The sequence below is a fragment of the Coptis chinensis genome, chromosome 3, assembly GCF_015680905.1.
Source record: "Coptis chinensis isolate HL-2020 chromosome 3, ASM1568090v1, whole genome shotgun sequence".
Taxonomy (NCBI): Eukaryota; Viridiplantae; Streptophyta; class Magnoliopsida; order Ranunculales; family Ranunculaceae; genus Coptis; species Coptis chinensis.
The window spans coordinates 88,349,381-88,364,124 of NC_141458.1; the positions used below are offsets into that span (position 1 = coordinate 88,349,381).

The 14,744-nt window shown below is 39.2% G+C and overlaps 2 protein-coding genes across 2 annotated transcripts; one reads left to right on the forward strand and one right to left on the reverse strand.

The window, feature by feature from the left end:
* Window positions 1-2,810: 2,810 nt before the first annotated feature.
* LOC147511452 (zinc finger BED domain-containing protein RICESLEEPER 2-like) lies at window positions 2,811-5,440 on the reverse strand. Its single transcript, XM_086598468.1, has 4 exons — window positions 5,432-5,440; window positions 4,745-4,835; window positions 3,598-3,927; window positions 2,811-3,472 (listed from the first exon to the last, which is right to left on the reverse strand). Exons 1-4 carry the CDS (start codon window positions 5,438-5,440, stop codon window positions 2,811-2,813), a joined length of 1,092 nt encoding a protein of 363 aa, XP_086454594.1.
* A 6,102-nt stretch (window positions 5,441-11,542) lies between these two features.
* Window positions 11,543-13,804, forward strand: XTH26 (xyloglucan endotransglucosylase/hydrolase 26). Its single transcript, XM_086603152.1, has 4 exons — window positions 11,543-11,873; window positions 12,421-12,521; window positions 12,912-13,105; window positions 13,189-13,804. The coding sequence occupies exons 1-4, from the start codon at window positions 11,693-11,695 to the stop codon at window positions 13,595-13,597; spliced, it is 885 nt and encodes a 294-aa protein (XP_086459278.1). The 5' UTR covers window positions 11,543-11,692; the 3' UTR covers window positions 13,598-13,804.
* Window positions 13,805-14,744: the final 940 nt, after the last annotated feature.

The following is a 14,744-nucleotide window of genomic DNA, read 5'->3' on the forward strand; positions in this document are numbered from 1 at the left end:
CAGATCACAAAAGAGTATGTTACAAATGGAGCAAACTTAGCAAAGTACGCTCAGGTTGTCAATGATATCGTCAGCTCGTTCACAATATTCTCCTTGGAACACATTCCCCGAGATGATAACAGGCATGCAGATAGCCTAACTTTCTTAGCCTCGAAAACCCAAGATGCATGTCCCAACACAGTCTACATTGACATCCTAGAGAGGCCCGCCTACCAACAAGAAAGCGTCAACAGCCTCACCGACTTCCAGCCCTTATCTGAAGAAGAGATCACTCAATCTTGGATAAACCCATTCCTGAAATTTATCTTACATGGCGAACGCTCAGCCAAAGCAAGGAATGCTCGTGCCATACAATTTTGAGCCCCCAGATACACTGTGATTAATGGATGATTGTTCTGTAAATCCGCAGGAGGATCCCACCTAAAGTGCGAAACTCCATGCGAAGCCTAACTCATTTTTGACGAAATTCACAAAGGCGAATGTGGCAACCATGCAGGGGCAAAATCTCTAGCTCATAAAGTAATCGCCCAAGGGTATTATTGGCTAGCATGTACATCGAGGCAAAGAAGTATGTTTTTAGATGCCACCAATGTCAAACATTTAGCCACAATCATCTAAGTCCAGCACGGGAGTTGATCAACATAGCAAGCCCCTGGCCTTTCCATATGTGGGGGCTAGACATCATGGGACCATTCATCCCACAAAAGAAAACAGGACTCAAATACGTCCTTGCAGCCACATATTACTTCACCAAATGGGTTGAAGCAATACCACTCGTTCAAGTTAAGGAAATCCACGTCATCAACTTCATATGGACCAATATCAGCATAAGATTTGGTCTACCCCACACCCTCGTCATGGATAACGGAGCCTAATTTGTAGGCACGTAAGTCAAGGCTTTTCTACAAAAATGGTGCATCACTCAAACATTTTCTACACCTAGATATGCACAAAGCAATGGCCAAGCAGAGGCCACAAACAAATCCATCAAAGAAAATCTCCAAAAAGAGTTGGAGAGCAAGAAAAGCCAGGGGCCTAAACAACTCGAGAACATCTTATGGGCATACAGAATAACAGCTCGAGCTAGTACCAACGAGTCTCCTTTCACACTTTGCTTCGGAACAGAAGCAATCATACCATCAGAGCTTACAATCACAACCACACGTTCTGACATCGTCGAATCAGGAGAAAATGACAACATCTTAGCCAAAGAAGTCGACCTCCTAGAAAAATGAAGAGAAACAGCTGCAATATCCCTAGCTCGGTACCACTAAATAATCCAACAATCTTACAACAAGAAGGTCGTCCCAAGATCTTTTCAAGCTGGCGACCTGGTCCTCAAAAAGACCTTAGCACTAGCAAAGCTTGACCCAACTTGGGAAGGCCCATACATAGTTCACAAAGTCGTTGGAAATGGAGCGTACTAAATCAAAACTCAGCTTGGTGATGTGCTTCCCCAACCTTGGAATACAGCTCTACTCAGCATTTTTACCAATAAGTTGTATCCAGATATATCAATCAGTTGAATAAAATTTCATCAACATTTCGCGTATATATGTTATCCTTGCATTACATGAGTACCACGCATCTTGCAGTCGTCGCCCAATCTGAGGTATCAAAATAGCCGACCTACCACCAACGCCAGAGTTAAGCACAACTCAACTATAATTACCACACAGTGGTTAATTATCAGTTAAATTCAATCCATGGTCCCCTAAAAGGACCGCAAATCAACTTAACACCAACGCTATGGTTAAGAACAATTCAATTGTAATTGCCACGCAAAGGCTAATTATCAGTCAAATACAATCCAAGGTACCCCCAAAAGGACCACAAGTCAACTTAAGGCCTTTGAGAGGATTAAGTTTGACTCAACTATAATTACCACTCAAAGGCTAATTATAAAGTCCAGAATCAATAAGAAGTACCCCCAAAAGGAACCACTCAATCAATACACACACTTAAGGACACAAGGAAACCTAGGTGCCAACTATGCACTTCTATCAGGTCTAGTGTAATACGGGGCTGGGTGGGTCAACCGCGGGTCAGATAGTGATGGGTCGGGGTAGGTCTAGGTAGGGCTGCCAAAGGGATGGATCGGTCAGGATATTTGAAAATCCAAAACCGTTCCGTTTTTTCAACAATGTAGATCCAGAACCATACCAGACTCAAATGGAAATTTGAAATTGAGAATCAGAACCGGACCAAAAAAAATTTCTTGATTCCGGACCTGATCCGTTCCGAACCAATAACCTTAATTTGGACTGGTGGACCGGGTCTTTTGTAATTGGATCCTAATTTCCGTTATATGTAGATATTAGACAATTAATTCTTTTACTAAATATAAACAATGCACAGAAATAAAATAAAAAAGAAACACATAAATAAAAGAATAAAATTTTCATTACTCAATGAAAAGCCAATACAAGAGCTTACAATCTTGCACTCTATGCCCACTCTTCTTTATTAAAAATAATAATAAATAATCGGGAATTACATACATCCCTTATTAACTTGTTGTTCCTACTCACAAAAAAAAACTTGGTGTTCTTATAATCAACAACTTCCAAACCATACTCTAGTCCAAGTCCCACCAACCTAGTTAATCAAAGCCACCGTTTGTCGACATCCATGTGTGTTATTTGAACACTGGAAGAACCTAGTTTATCAAGTAAAAAACCAACTTGAGAAAAATGATATCATATATAATATAAATTGACATACTAAACTTTTGCAATTGATACATACCTCCATTACCCGAATTCAACCAATTTTGTGCACAAATAAGAGCTTGCAATATGTATCTGGAGTCAAACAAGAACGGTACTCGTTGAGCACCGTACCCTACCACTAGTGTTGAAAGCTAATTCAGATGGGACTGATGAAACATGAATTGTAAGAACATCACGTGCTAGCTTAGACAAAATATGATACTTTGAACTATTAACTTTCCACCAATTCAGTATCTTGAACTCACTATTAGCAGGAAATGTGGGTTTGTCCAAATACTGCTCCAATTCAGATTTTTGTGGTGCACCATCATAACCCTCCTTATTATGGCACCATGTTGCAAACCTTTTGAGCTTGTCCTTACTAATCCCTATCATTGCTTCACTTGAAGAGCTACCATTAGAAAACTTGAGTACTAGTGCTTGAGTTCGAATTGGACTTGAAGCATACTCATTATATAAGTCAAACAAAGTATCTCGTACTTGACTAACATAAACCTCATCGTCAGCTCCATATATGAGATTATAATAAAACTGAACAAGCATCATTTTGAAGCGAGGATCCAAAACCATAGCAACAGCTAGAAGCAAACTACAAACAGACCAATACTTCTTAAATTTTTCATACATTTTCTCCGCCATCAAAATCACCAATACATCTTCATGATTTAGCCATTGAAGCAAGTTCACATGAATTTCACACACTTCAGCAAAATACATATTTGCGGTGAGATAATCAGTTCCTGTATATATCAAATAATTCATTACTAACTTGAAACATCCAAGAGATTAAACTAAAACTAGAAACATGTCAAAGAAAAAAAAAATTGTCTAGTTAATAAGAATTAGTAGTTAGTGAACCATATACCTGAAAGAGTCTTTTTCGAATCATAGAACACCTTCAAACATCCAGAAATCACGCTGGCCATTTCCCAATATTCTTTGCTTGGGTTCGTTAAAAAGTTGGACTCATGTTGTTCCAATCGACAGAATGCATCTTGATACATCAATGCATGTTTAAGCATTTTATAAGTCGAATTCCCCCTAGTCGGAACATCTAGGCAAATCTGTTTTGTTGTTGCTACCTTCACTTGGTCGACTGCAGATTTCCATTTGAATTTTCTTTGTGGTGTTCCCTTCACAAACTTGCAACTCTCTCTAATCTTAGAGAGTGAAGACCCAATAAAAGATAAACCATCTTTGACAATAAGATTAAAAATGTGAGTGGTACAACGTACATGTAAAAACATTCCCCCAAGGACTAACAACTAATCACGATTAAGCATGGCTCTAATCTTGGTTAACATTACATCATTATTAGATGCATTATCAACAGTAATAGTGTTAACCTTTTTATCCACATTCCAATCTAGCAAGCATGCCATGACAACCCTTGATATCTCATCAGATGTGTGAGACGCTTCCATAAACACAAAACTTAAAATCTTTTTTTGGAAGTTCCAATTGTTATCTATGAAATGAATAGTCAAACAAAGATATGCATCTTGAACAAAGATATGCATCTTGTGTTTCAGAAGTCTATAAATCAGTAGTAAAATTGACTCTACCAGAAAAATCATCAAAAAAATTGTAAAGCTTTTCCTTCTCTTCTCTAGCTATATATTATCAGAATATCACTCTTGATTGTGTTTCTTGTTACAAGTTTGAACAGTGGCTGAAGATTGTTTATAAAAATACGGAAAAATTCAAGATCAACCATTGAAAATGGATACTCATGCTTTGTTATCATTCGTGCCAGATCAAGTCGACTTCAACTTTGATCAAACTTGAATGCTTTAATAGCATGAGTTCCATCATGGATATCCTTATTAGCAAAAATCAGTTGCTGAAGCACATCTTTGTTTTTCATTCTAGGACAGGACTTCAAGTGTTTTGCTAGATGACTAGTACCATTTTCATTAGATGCAGTAAACTCCTTCATACAATGCTTGCAAGTAGCAATATTTTTACCTTCCGATGATTTTTTCTTGTCAAAATCATGCCACACTTTTGACCTTGCTTCCTTTTCACTCCAGATGGTGGAGATGAAACTTCAGCAGGGGCGACATTCTCAACAATAGGAATAGGATTACTCATAACTTCACTCTGCACCAAACAGGTCAAAAGTAATATAAATTAGTATCTATCAATATGATTTAAAATAATAATTAAAAATAATGTATCTAAAATATATGAAACTAAGAGGCTTACATTAAGAAAACGTTGGATTGTATGCTACTTTCTTGTGATAGTAGCAATAAAGAATGAAGTATATATAGATGATCATAGAGAATTCACCTTGGCAAGATATCATTCCCTTTTGATTTTTTTTGGAATATACACTAGATAGTTAGGAATACAAATCTTAATTGCATGATTTGTGGTTTGAATGGGCGTGATGGATGATTTGAAATCTAAATTTGTAAGGGAAGATTTTTCTTTAGATAGAAACAGTTTTTTCTATTATGTTAAAAAATAATACAAAATTGACGTTAAAGAAGGAAATGGGAATATATAGCAAGAATAATTTGAACCTCATTTCAACAGGATCGGGTCCAAAATGGTTCGATCAAAACTTAATCCATATCCAATCCAATAAAAATCCGGTTCTGATTTTCAAGTCCAAAACCGGTCCAAAATGCTAATTATTTATTCCAGACCCGCTTTTATTGGTTCGGACCGGATCGGATATCGGTTCTTACCCGACCCATTGCCAGCCCTAGGTCTAGGGGATACAAATCCAGTGGTCCCTGATGGGGCGGGGAGGGGCGGGTTGAAGTGTCATGTCTTAGTACCATCACCCGGGTTGTTTGGTCAGCTTACAGGGCGGGTTTTGGGCGGGTCATTCGGGTCGGGTGAAAATTATCATTTTAACCCAATTTCACAAAAAAAAAACTTTCAAATTCTGTAAGTAATATATTTCCAATTCACAACATAGAGAAAAAAAATGGAATCAATCAATGAAAAATAAACAAAAATAAAAAAACTTGAACTTGAACCCAAAACCATATCTGCAAATTTGAAACTTCATTCTCGTGATTTACCATTTGTAAATTGATTATTTTCCATAGCATGATAAAATGAAGATGGGAGCGAGGATCTATGGTACAAAACAATAAAATATAAACTAAAAGAATTCGAAATTAATACAAGGATAAATAATTCATCTTCTCCAAAATTCGAAAGTTGAATTTGAACTTTTGATATTTGCCCAATGTTCAAACTTGAATATTTGAAATTGATGTTGAACTCATAAGTTTGTGTTCATATTTCCTAAATTCCTACAAAAGTTAAAAGAAAATATAAACAAAATACAAAAATATTAGACTTGAGTCTTGAAATTGTGCAGGTCAACAGGGTTGGGTTAACAACTTTTGACACGGTGCGGGTCAGGCGGCTTGATGGGTCGGGTTTGAACATAGAACCTACACTCATAGCTCGAACGCATAAAAACGGTGGCGGGGTGGGGCGGGTTTATTTTTGGGTCGGTGCGGGTTTGAGTGGAGGGTGAAAACAGGGTGCCCTACCGGATGATGGGTCAACGATTTTTTTTTACAATCCTAATCAGGTCGTACACAAACACTTACGACCTACGCGCATCTATCAGGTCGTCAAGCCTACTACTATGCAGCACAGGTCATCAAATAACAAATAAAAAAGCAATGGAAGTAATCACATACATGCAATTCAAAGACAATCCCAATTCATAATTAGTAAGTAATTTAAATATTTTTTTTTACTTATTACAAATTTGGTTAGATGCTAGAGGCCCCCAGGTTATCCTGAGAAAACGACCTTAGCATCCCCATCAAAAATAAAAATATTAGTATCAACATCAAAAAGAAAATATTGTTCAAACGCTTCATCCATTACAAAAATAGCACAATCAGTTGACGCAAGAAAGATTCTCCACATTCAAGGCTGGCAGCCCTCTTCACCAACAGAGCTACTAGCCGGATCACCACTTGCATTCAGCACTTTTGTGGCAACATCTACGTACAGTGGGCTAAGCAGCAGGAGCAACACCCAGGTTGGCTGGTAGATCAGATCGTCTACTAGCATCTGCAACAGTACTTTCCACAGTTACTGTTGCAACCCCACTTTCAACCGATTTCTTGAGGGTTTTGTACTTACGTTCTAGTTCAATGTAATCATCCACTAGAACGTAGACATGACCACTCTCTACCAAGTCGACCAGGTCATTGTATTCATTCTGAGCTCGCTCAGCAATGGCCTGCGCATTTTTGAACTCAGCAACCCAATGCCCGACCTCCACCCTGGAAGCGTCAAGAGACGGCTGCAACAAGGCAACCCTACTAGCCAACTCCCCGACCTGAGCTCTCAGCCCCTCCCCACTTCAGCCCGTTCCTCCTCTTGTACAGCCAGCAGCTTGTCATAGACATCCTTGGCAACTTCCAGCTCCTTCTTGTACAGGTCGGAGATAGTTGCCATCTCCCTCAGCTTCCTATACATGGCCAAGACCTGACAACCAACAAAGAAAAGTAAAAAAAAAACACACACACAAAACAAAAGCTCAGATCGGAAAGACACTTACAAAGCAGATGGAGCGATCCATATCTTTCAGGTTCACCTCCAAATCCTTCCCAGTCTCTAGTTGGTGTCTATCACCTTCCAAGGCAATGCTCTCCAATAGCCCATTCACAACTAGTGAAGACTTGAAGTTACAGTCCCTGTTCTTCACTAGCTTCGTCAACCCACTAACGGGGTCGTAGTAGGTGACCGTTCTATCCAGAATGTCAGAATCACCACTCTTGTCACTTGGGGTCGCACCCCCTGACCCTTTGCACTTCTGGGTAGCTGGCTCAGTCTCATTAACCTTCTTCTTGCCTCGGGCATCAGCCACCCCCACGTCCACCACCAGCTCCTTCAGGTTCATCCTCTTCAAAGGAGCCCGGCCTGATGAGGTATGACCTTCCACCATAGCAAGTCGTTCCTCAAACTCCGTTCGAGTCCTCTTCACCCCCTCAGGCTTAACCACCTCAGAACACCTCTTCAGCTGAGGCCTACGAAAGGGAGCGGGAGCATCACCACCTCCCCCTAGCACTCCCACCTCTACGACCAGCCCTATCAACTTCACCCCCCCCCCACCCCAAAGGTCGTCTAGGAGCAGAACGGCTACCAGAGCCTCCTCTAACCGTTCTCACTCCAAAAACAGGTTCTCTCCATTGGCTCTCTCTCTCCATCTCAATGTCCGAGCTAGAATCAGAGATATCAAACACTAGCTTTCAGGCCCTCTTCTTTTGCTCAACCTTCTTCCTGTTGATCTTCTCTCCTCCGCGCTTCTTGAAGTAATGCACAACCTCCCCCAAGACAGCTCTTTTCTCCTCCCAACTCAAACAAGCAAACATTTCTATAACCCCGACACTCGTACGCCCACGAATAACGACCTCTGCAAAAACAAAATAAAGTGGTCAGAACGTTCAAAATATCAACTATCATACATACACTACGACCTATAACATAACAACCTACCATCCCACTTTATAGTGTGATTATCCAATGCCCAGTCAGCAAGACTATAATTACCCACAACCAAATAACGGCTTACGCCCCCAATCCTCCTTACTCACCCTCACAATCACAGCAGATTTCCCTTTCACAACCTGCAAACTAAAGCTCATTGCAGACAACCTCTTCACAGAGAAATGCTCTAGCACATCTGATAAACAGATGTTATAACCCATCTCATTCAACAAATCCAACACATGGAAAACCCTCAAACTATTCCCTACAAACTGACAAGGGGATTTTCCACAAAAATTCAAAACCTCCATAGTAAGCCAGGAGAACGGCAACCTCAGCCCAGCCTTCAATAGGCCATAACAGACCACAACACCCCCATCCCGAGGAACATAATCCTTTCCAAACACATTCCTCTCTCTACCCAGGTTGTAGACAGTCAGGTCGGAGTCTACCCAACAAAACTCCTCCCTCAAAGTAGTACTACAACCTATCGACCTAGGCCTCGCCTCCTCAGCCATCGTCTCCAGCGAGGAAGACGATGAATTGAAGCCTCACCTCCACTTCGAGCCTTAAAACCACAATCTTCATCACTCACAGTTCTCTCTCTCCACTTATCCAACTCAACTTCCCCACTCAAACTATCATTGGTCATAGACATTACGAAAACAAAATGAAACAAAAAATCAAATTTTTAGGTTGAAAGAACACACCTGAAGACGAAAAAACAAAGAGTTTTTAGTTTTCTCTCTCTGCTTTTTTTTTTTTCCACTTATGTTGATAGAATGAGAAATGAGAAACCTTCACACGCAAAAACCTTTCAGCTGCACAAATCTCGAAAACAGACAAAAAAGTTTTGCCTTCCCCAAATATAATCATAGCCTCGCCCACAAACCGCCGCAATTTTGGGCCCATGGACCAAATCTAACAGTTCCCGCACATTTTCCAAAACTATTCAAAAGAACCAGCTGTATGACACGTGCTTAAAAGCTTTACTTTATCTTTCCTTCTCACACCACATCTGTCCAAATAACAAATAAAATAAAGGGGGATGTGTAAGTACCCTCCGTTCTACATTCATATCACTACAACACACGTGTCCACACACCAGGTCGTACATCACCAGCTCGTACCGAGCCATCAGGATGTAACAACGACCCAGACTTAGGTCGTCCCAAACATCAGATACAACCATATATGGAAGCAAATGATCTACCGCGATTCTGGAACTCAGTCAACGCACCAATCAATGAGACATTTACTTCGTAACATCATGAGTAATGACGAATCATCAAGATAGCACAAAATATGGATCTACACTTGACAACGGCCTTGAGCAAATAAAGAAAGTTAGCTCAAACATCTATAAGTAGAGAGAGATGAACTACGTAAAGCTGGATTCAATGCAAGTTTGACCCAAAGAACTTGATACGTAAGCAACTCTTGTCCCAAGAAAGAGTGCATCAATTCCCAACCATCCACAATATCAGCTCGTAGACCCAAAATATCACACCTCTACAATCATATATAGTTGTGAACTAAAATTTTAGATTTACCGTAATCATAGGCTCAAAGTGCTATACGACTCCAAAAAAAAAAACTAATTGGCTACCTGTTAATTAGAAACGTATTTGAGCCTTACCACCTTTTTTGACTTTTTCTTTTTGCTAAGGTGAGCGCTTCTGTATTTGAATTGAAATAGAGCGGGTTACAGAGAATGTACAAGAGAAAGAGATACAGAGGATACTAGTAGACGCATTAATGCAAACCTAGCGTTACTTGCTTACAAATCTTTCTGTTCTTGATGCGACGTCACAGATGGTTTAGGCGTTTTAAAATTTTAATTTCGGCATTAGTACTTTTACAAAAAGAAAAATAAAAATGGGACCAAACTCACAACAATGGACAAAAATTTTGCTTGACTCCTCTGTAAACGACCAATATGAATGGATGTAGCAGCTTTATTCCACCAGTTGGGGATAGACTAAATCACGAAATCATTTTTCTGAAGACAGGCTGAATGTTCTCTCTGTTAGATAAAGGCCAACCGCCACCCATCTTGAGAATTTCAATGAGAACAGTACATTTCCAGGGGCAGTTTGCAAAGACAATTTCTACTTGCGTCCTGTATCACTCTATGTAATATGTACAACTCTTTTACCCAATCACATTCACAATCACAATGTCAATTTGTTTTCCTTTGAAATCGGAGGTTGCATTGCATCAACATCACCAATTGTTGGCAATAATCGCCATTGGAGCAGATCCCTCAAAGCATACCCATGTTGAAACTTTATGGTTTAAATCAAATATATTTGCTGATGCCGAAATAGTGTACCACTAGATAGAGCCTGAGCAAATGAGGTTTTTGCCTTATATAGCTTTGAGCCATTGACTTCCTTTGGTCTCGTACTAAATTCAAGGCGTTCACGTTAGGGGAAGAAATGTTCACTACAACTGGCTACTTCGTCTCTTGCACGACTACTACTTTCTCTCCTACTCTTACCACGTGCCAGCTTTCCCTGTAGTCCTATACTAATGTTGCTTCACAATTTAACACCATTTTTTCTTGTAACCACATAAATATCCTCCTTCAGTGGTCCAGCAAAGGATGTAATCCCGTGCTCTACACTAAGGTACATCTAAATATAACAACCGTCCGATGAGATAATATTATACTGCCTCCAACCTGTAGATCACATGATCAAACCGTTCGATCATATATAGTATCATTAGTATATACCATTTGGAAAACTAAACACGGCATTGATTGGGCAGAAAGTAATCGAAATACCTACACCAAGGCCATCTAAAAATTTTCAGTACCCAACACAAATTGGCAACGAATAGAGTGGCCCTAAGAGTCTAAGATCTCATAATATGATGCAAGGTTTTAAATGCCTGATGTATGACTACATATCTCGACTAGTATTGAGCAAAAGAGTTCATATGACTGCTTGGCGCAACAGAATATGCAAGTCCCCAACTTGGGCAGGGGTGCACCAAACTGTTGACGCTCCAAAGAGACAGCAAATTGCATTCCTTGTGAAACTAAGTTCGTACACGGGCAAGGTGCTGTGTACTTAAATTAATACTGGCGCTCCTTATTTGAACCAAATGAGCTCCCTCATTAAAGGACGGAAACACCCCTGAAGATCCATTAGTGACCAGCACTCCTAAAAACTTTCAGCCTGCAGCATCTAAGTTGAAAACTATTGATGATTTAGGCTTATTTGCAAGAGTTAAATTAATAGCATGAAAAGTCAGAGTACCCTAAAGTTGATAGAATAAAACCTAAACTTACGCGATTGAGACTCTATAAAGACCTCAGCATCACTTTTCAAATCATGCCAACTTCAATAGAGAATATATATAGATATATATAAAGACCATAGTAACAACTTTGAACCCAAACCAACTTCAATTCTGAAGAGTTGAAGTAACACTTCCAGAAGGAGAGTTGGAGGATTGTTCATCATTGGATGAAGATGGGAACTTTGCAAGTATTGATGGTTTTAGCTATTATTGTCTGTACAATTGCATTTGATGGTTGCCTCGTTGATGCTAACATTTCCAAGAGCATGTACATTACATGGGGTGCCCAACACGCATCAATTTCCACAAATGGAGAAGACCTCCAACTTACCTTGGATCAAACTTCAGGTATACGCATCTTCCAAGTGTTTTCTACTCACAAGATGATTAATGCATTTTGATTGATTTGGAACTATGATATTGTTGATGCTAACAATGGAGTCGTGAGTCGTAACAAAAGTACAAACTCATCCCAGGAATTGTTCAAGATATATAGGGTATATTAAAATATTTGATGAACTCTTTTTATTGTTCTTCACAAGACAGAAAATCTCAGGAAGCAGCCAGCATCGTAAAATTTAGTTTGTAAAGAGGTAGCTATCTACTAAACAGGGGAGAAAATATTTTTACTGACCATTATATTGGATCCCTGAATTTGAATATGCATAGCCACTATAACGGGTAATATTGCACAGACAAATTGGAGACTGAGATTGAAAAAATAAATAAATGAAAAATGGTATACTAAATTTCTACATTAACATCTACCTAACCTTGTAATCAGTCCTCTGATTTTCCCCTTATTATAAACGATGTAATATAGTTCATTGAGTAGCCAAAATGATGTATTTTTCCATCCTTACACTTAGTCACTTACCATTCTATCTATGTCCAGGTTCTGCAGTTCAGTCAAAGAAGGCGTTTCTCTTTGGAAGCTTCGAAATGCTAATAAAGCTAGTACCTGGGAATTCTGCTGGAACTGTCACAGCCTACTACGTAAGCAGAATAATTAACGCAAATGGATCTCAGTTTTGGTTTCCAAACAAACTTTCATCCCACTTTCTAGTATATATATCTTAATTTCTATATGCACCCAGATCCTTAAAACACGAGTAAAGACCACAGTAACTAAATTTGTATTCATATATGGCTTTCGAAATGGAAACCTCAATAGGCTATTACAACTTACAAAATAACATCAAGCATCACATCCAATTCTGTACCAAACATCACTGCACAGCATCCATTCTTCTAAGACGTATGAATACCTAGGCATCAGTCGATAGATCGACAACTCCGATGCCAAGAGAAGTATTAGCAAACCAACATCCTACAGGAATCCATCATAGAAAAGAGTAGCTAATGGTTCTTATCAACTTTGTGCAGGTGTCTTCTGGAGGCGACAAGCATGACGAGATAGATTTTGAGTTCTTGGGGAATACATCAGGACAACCTTACATTATCCACACAAACATTTACACTATGGGGAATGGAAGCAAGGAGCAGCAATTCTATCCCTGGTTCGACCCATCAGCTGATTATCATAACTACACCATACACTGGAACCCTAGTGAGATAGTGTAAGTTCATTCCTCGGCATATGATCTCACACTTCCCTAATACTTTGAGTACACTATGATCATCAACTTGTTTTATATTTCAGGTGGTTTGTCGATGGGATACCAATCCGTGTTTTCAGAAACTATGAGAACATGGGGATTCCTTATCCTAACAAACAAGGTATGAGGGCTTATTCCAGCTTATGGAATGCCGATAACTGGGCGACCAGAGGCGGTCTTGTGAAGATCGACTGGAACAGTGCACCCTTCAAGACTAGACTCAGTAGATTTAGAGCACGGGCTTGCAAGTTTAATGGGCCAGTTAGCATATATCAGTGCGCTGTAAATACCCCAGCAAACTGGTGGAACTCCCCTTTCTACAGCAAGCTAAGTTATGGAAAAATGGGTCAGATGAAGTGGGTCAGAGACAACTACATGATTTACGACTATTGCAAAGATACTAAAAGATTCCATGGACAGATGCCTGCTGAGTGTTCCAAACTGCAATTCTAATTATCCAAGTGACTCACTGCGGATTTTAAACATTCTACTGGGTTGTTGCAGAGACAAATTAGCCCACCAGGTCCTATTTTTTAGGTTCTTTCAGCCTCCCGCTGAATAAATAAGTTTATGTTTTTCCGTTGTTGTGTGTGTTTGTTATGTCTTTTAATTGGAGGAATTTTTTCAAGATTAATTCTATACTAGCTGTGAACTTCACAAGGTTGAACCGTGTCAAATTCAACTATAAGATTTTGGCTCTCTCCTTGCTGCGACCCAAATATTTTATCATAAACATGACATGATACAAAGACATGATTTATCATAGATATGAGTGGAATAAAGTCCATGCACTTCTCTTCTAACAATCTGAGTTTCCAAAGAGAATATAATCGTTAGAGTGATTCTAATCGATTAATATCAAATACGAAATAAAACACTAAAGAGGTAAAGCATTAAAGAGGGCAGCAAGGTGCGATTTTGAAGCTAGTACGAGGATATCTTTCCCGTTCCCTCTTTCCGTACTTTCGATCGCCCAAAAACTTCTCCTGTCCCAATTTGGAAATTAAAGAGGGCATGCAAGGTGCGATTTTGAAGCTAGTACGAAGATATCTATCCCGTTCCCTCTCTCCGTACTTTCGATCGCCCAAAAACTTCTTCTGTCCCAATTTGTACGGCTGAACTTATCCTGTCTAGGAATCAATAAAATTAACAAAAACGCTTTGAAGTTTAAGATAGTAATGACACTTTTTGATGCTTTCAATTCCTAATGTGTCCAATTTTTTTGCCTAATGCGTTGATTATAGCACTCGTAGGGTTATGCAAAACCTAAGATCAAGTGCTAAGTAGAATGATAAACACCCCCAATTCACTCCATAATTTCTAAGCAACGATTTATCTCAACGTGGCTCATTATCACTCCAATACACAGAAGACACAAAAATGACGTATTCGACAACTCCTCATTTCATTAATCGAAACACACCTATCACTCCAACCAAAAACAACTACATTCAATCAATGACGACACAACGGTACATTTACTTAAAGTTGAAGGTACTGTTTCAATTAATAGTATATCAAAATGTAACATATAATATATTTGTTAATGTTATTTAAGATACACATATGGAATAATATATGTGTATTAAATGTTGTATGT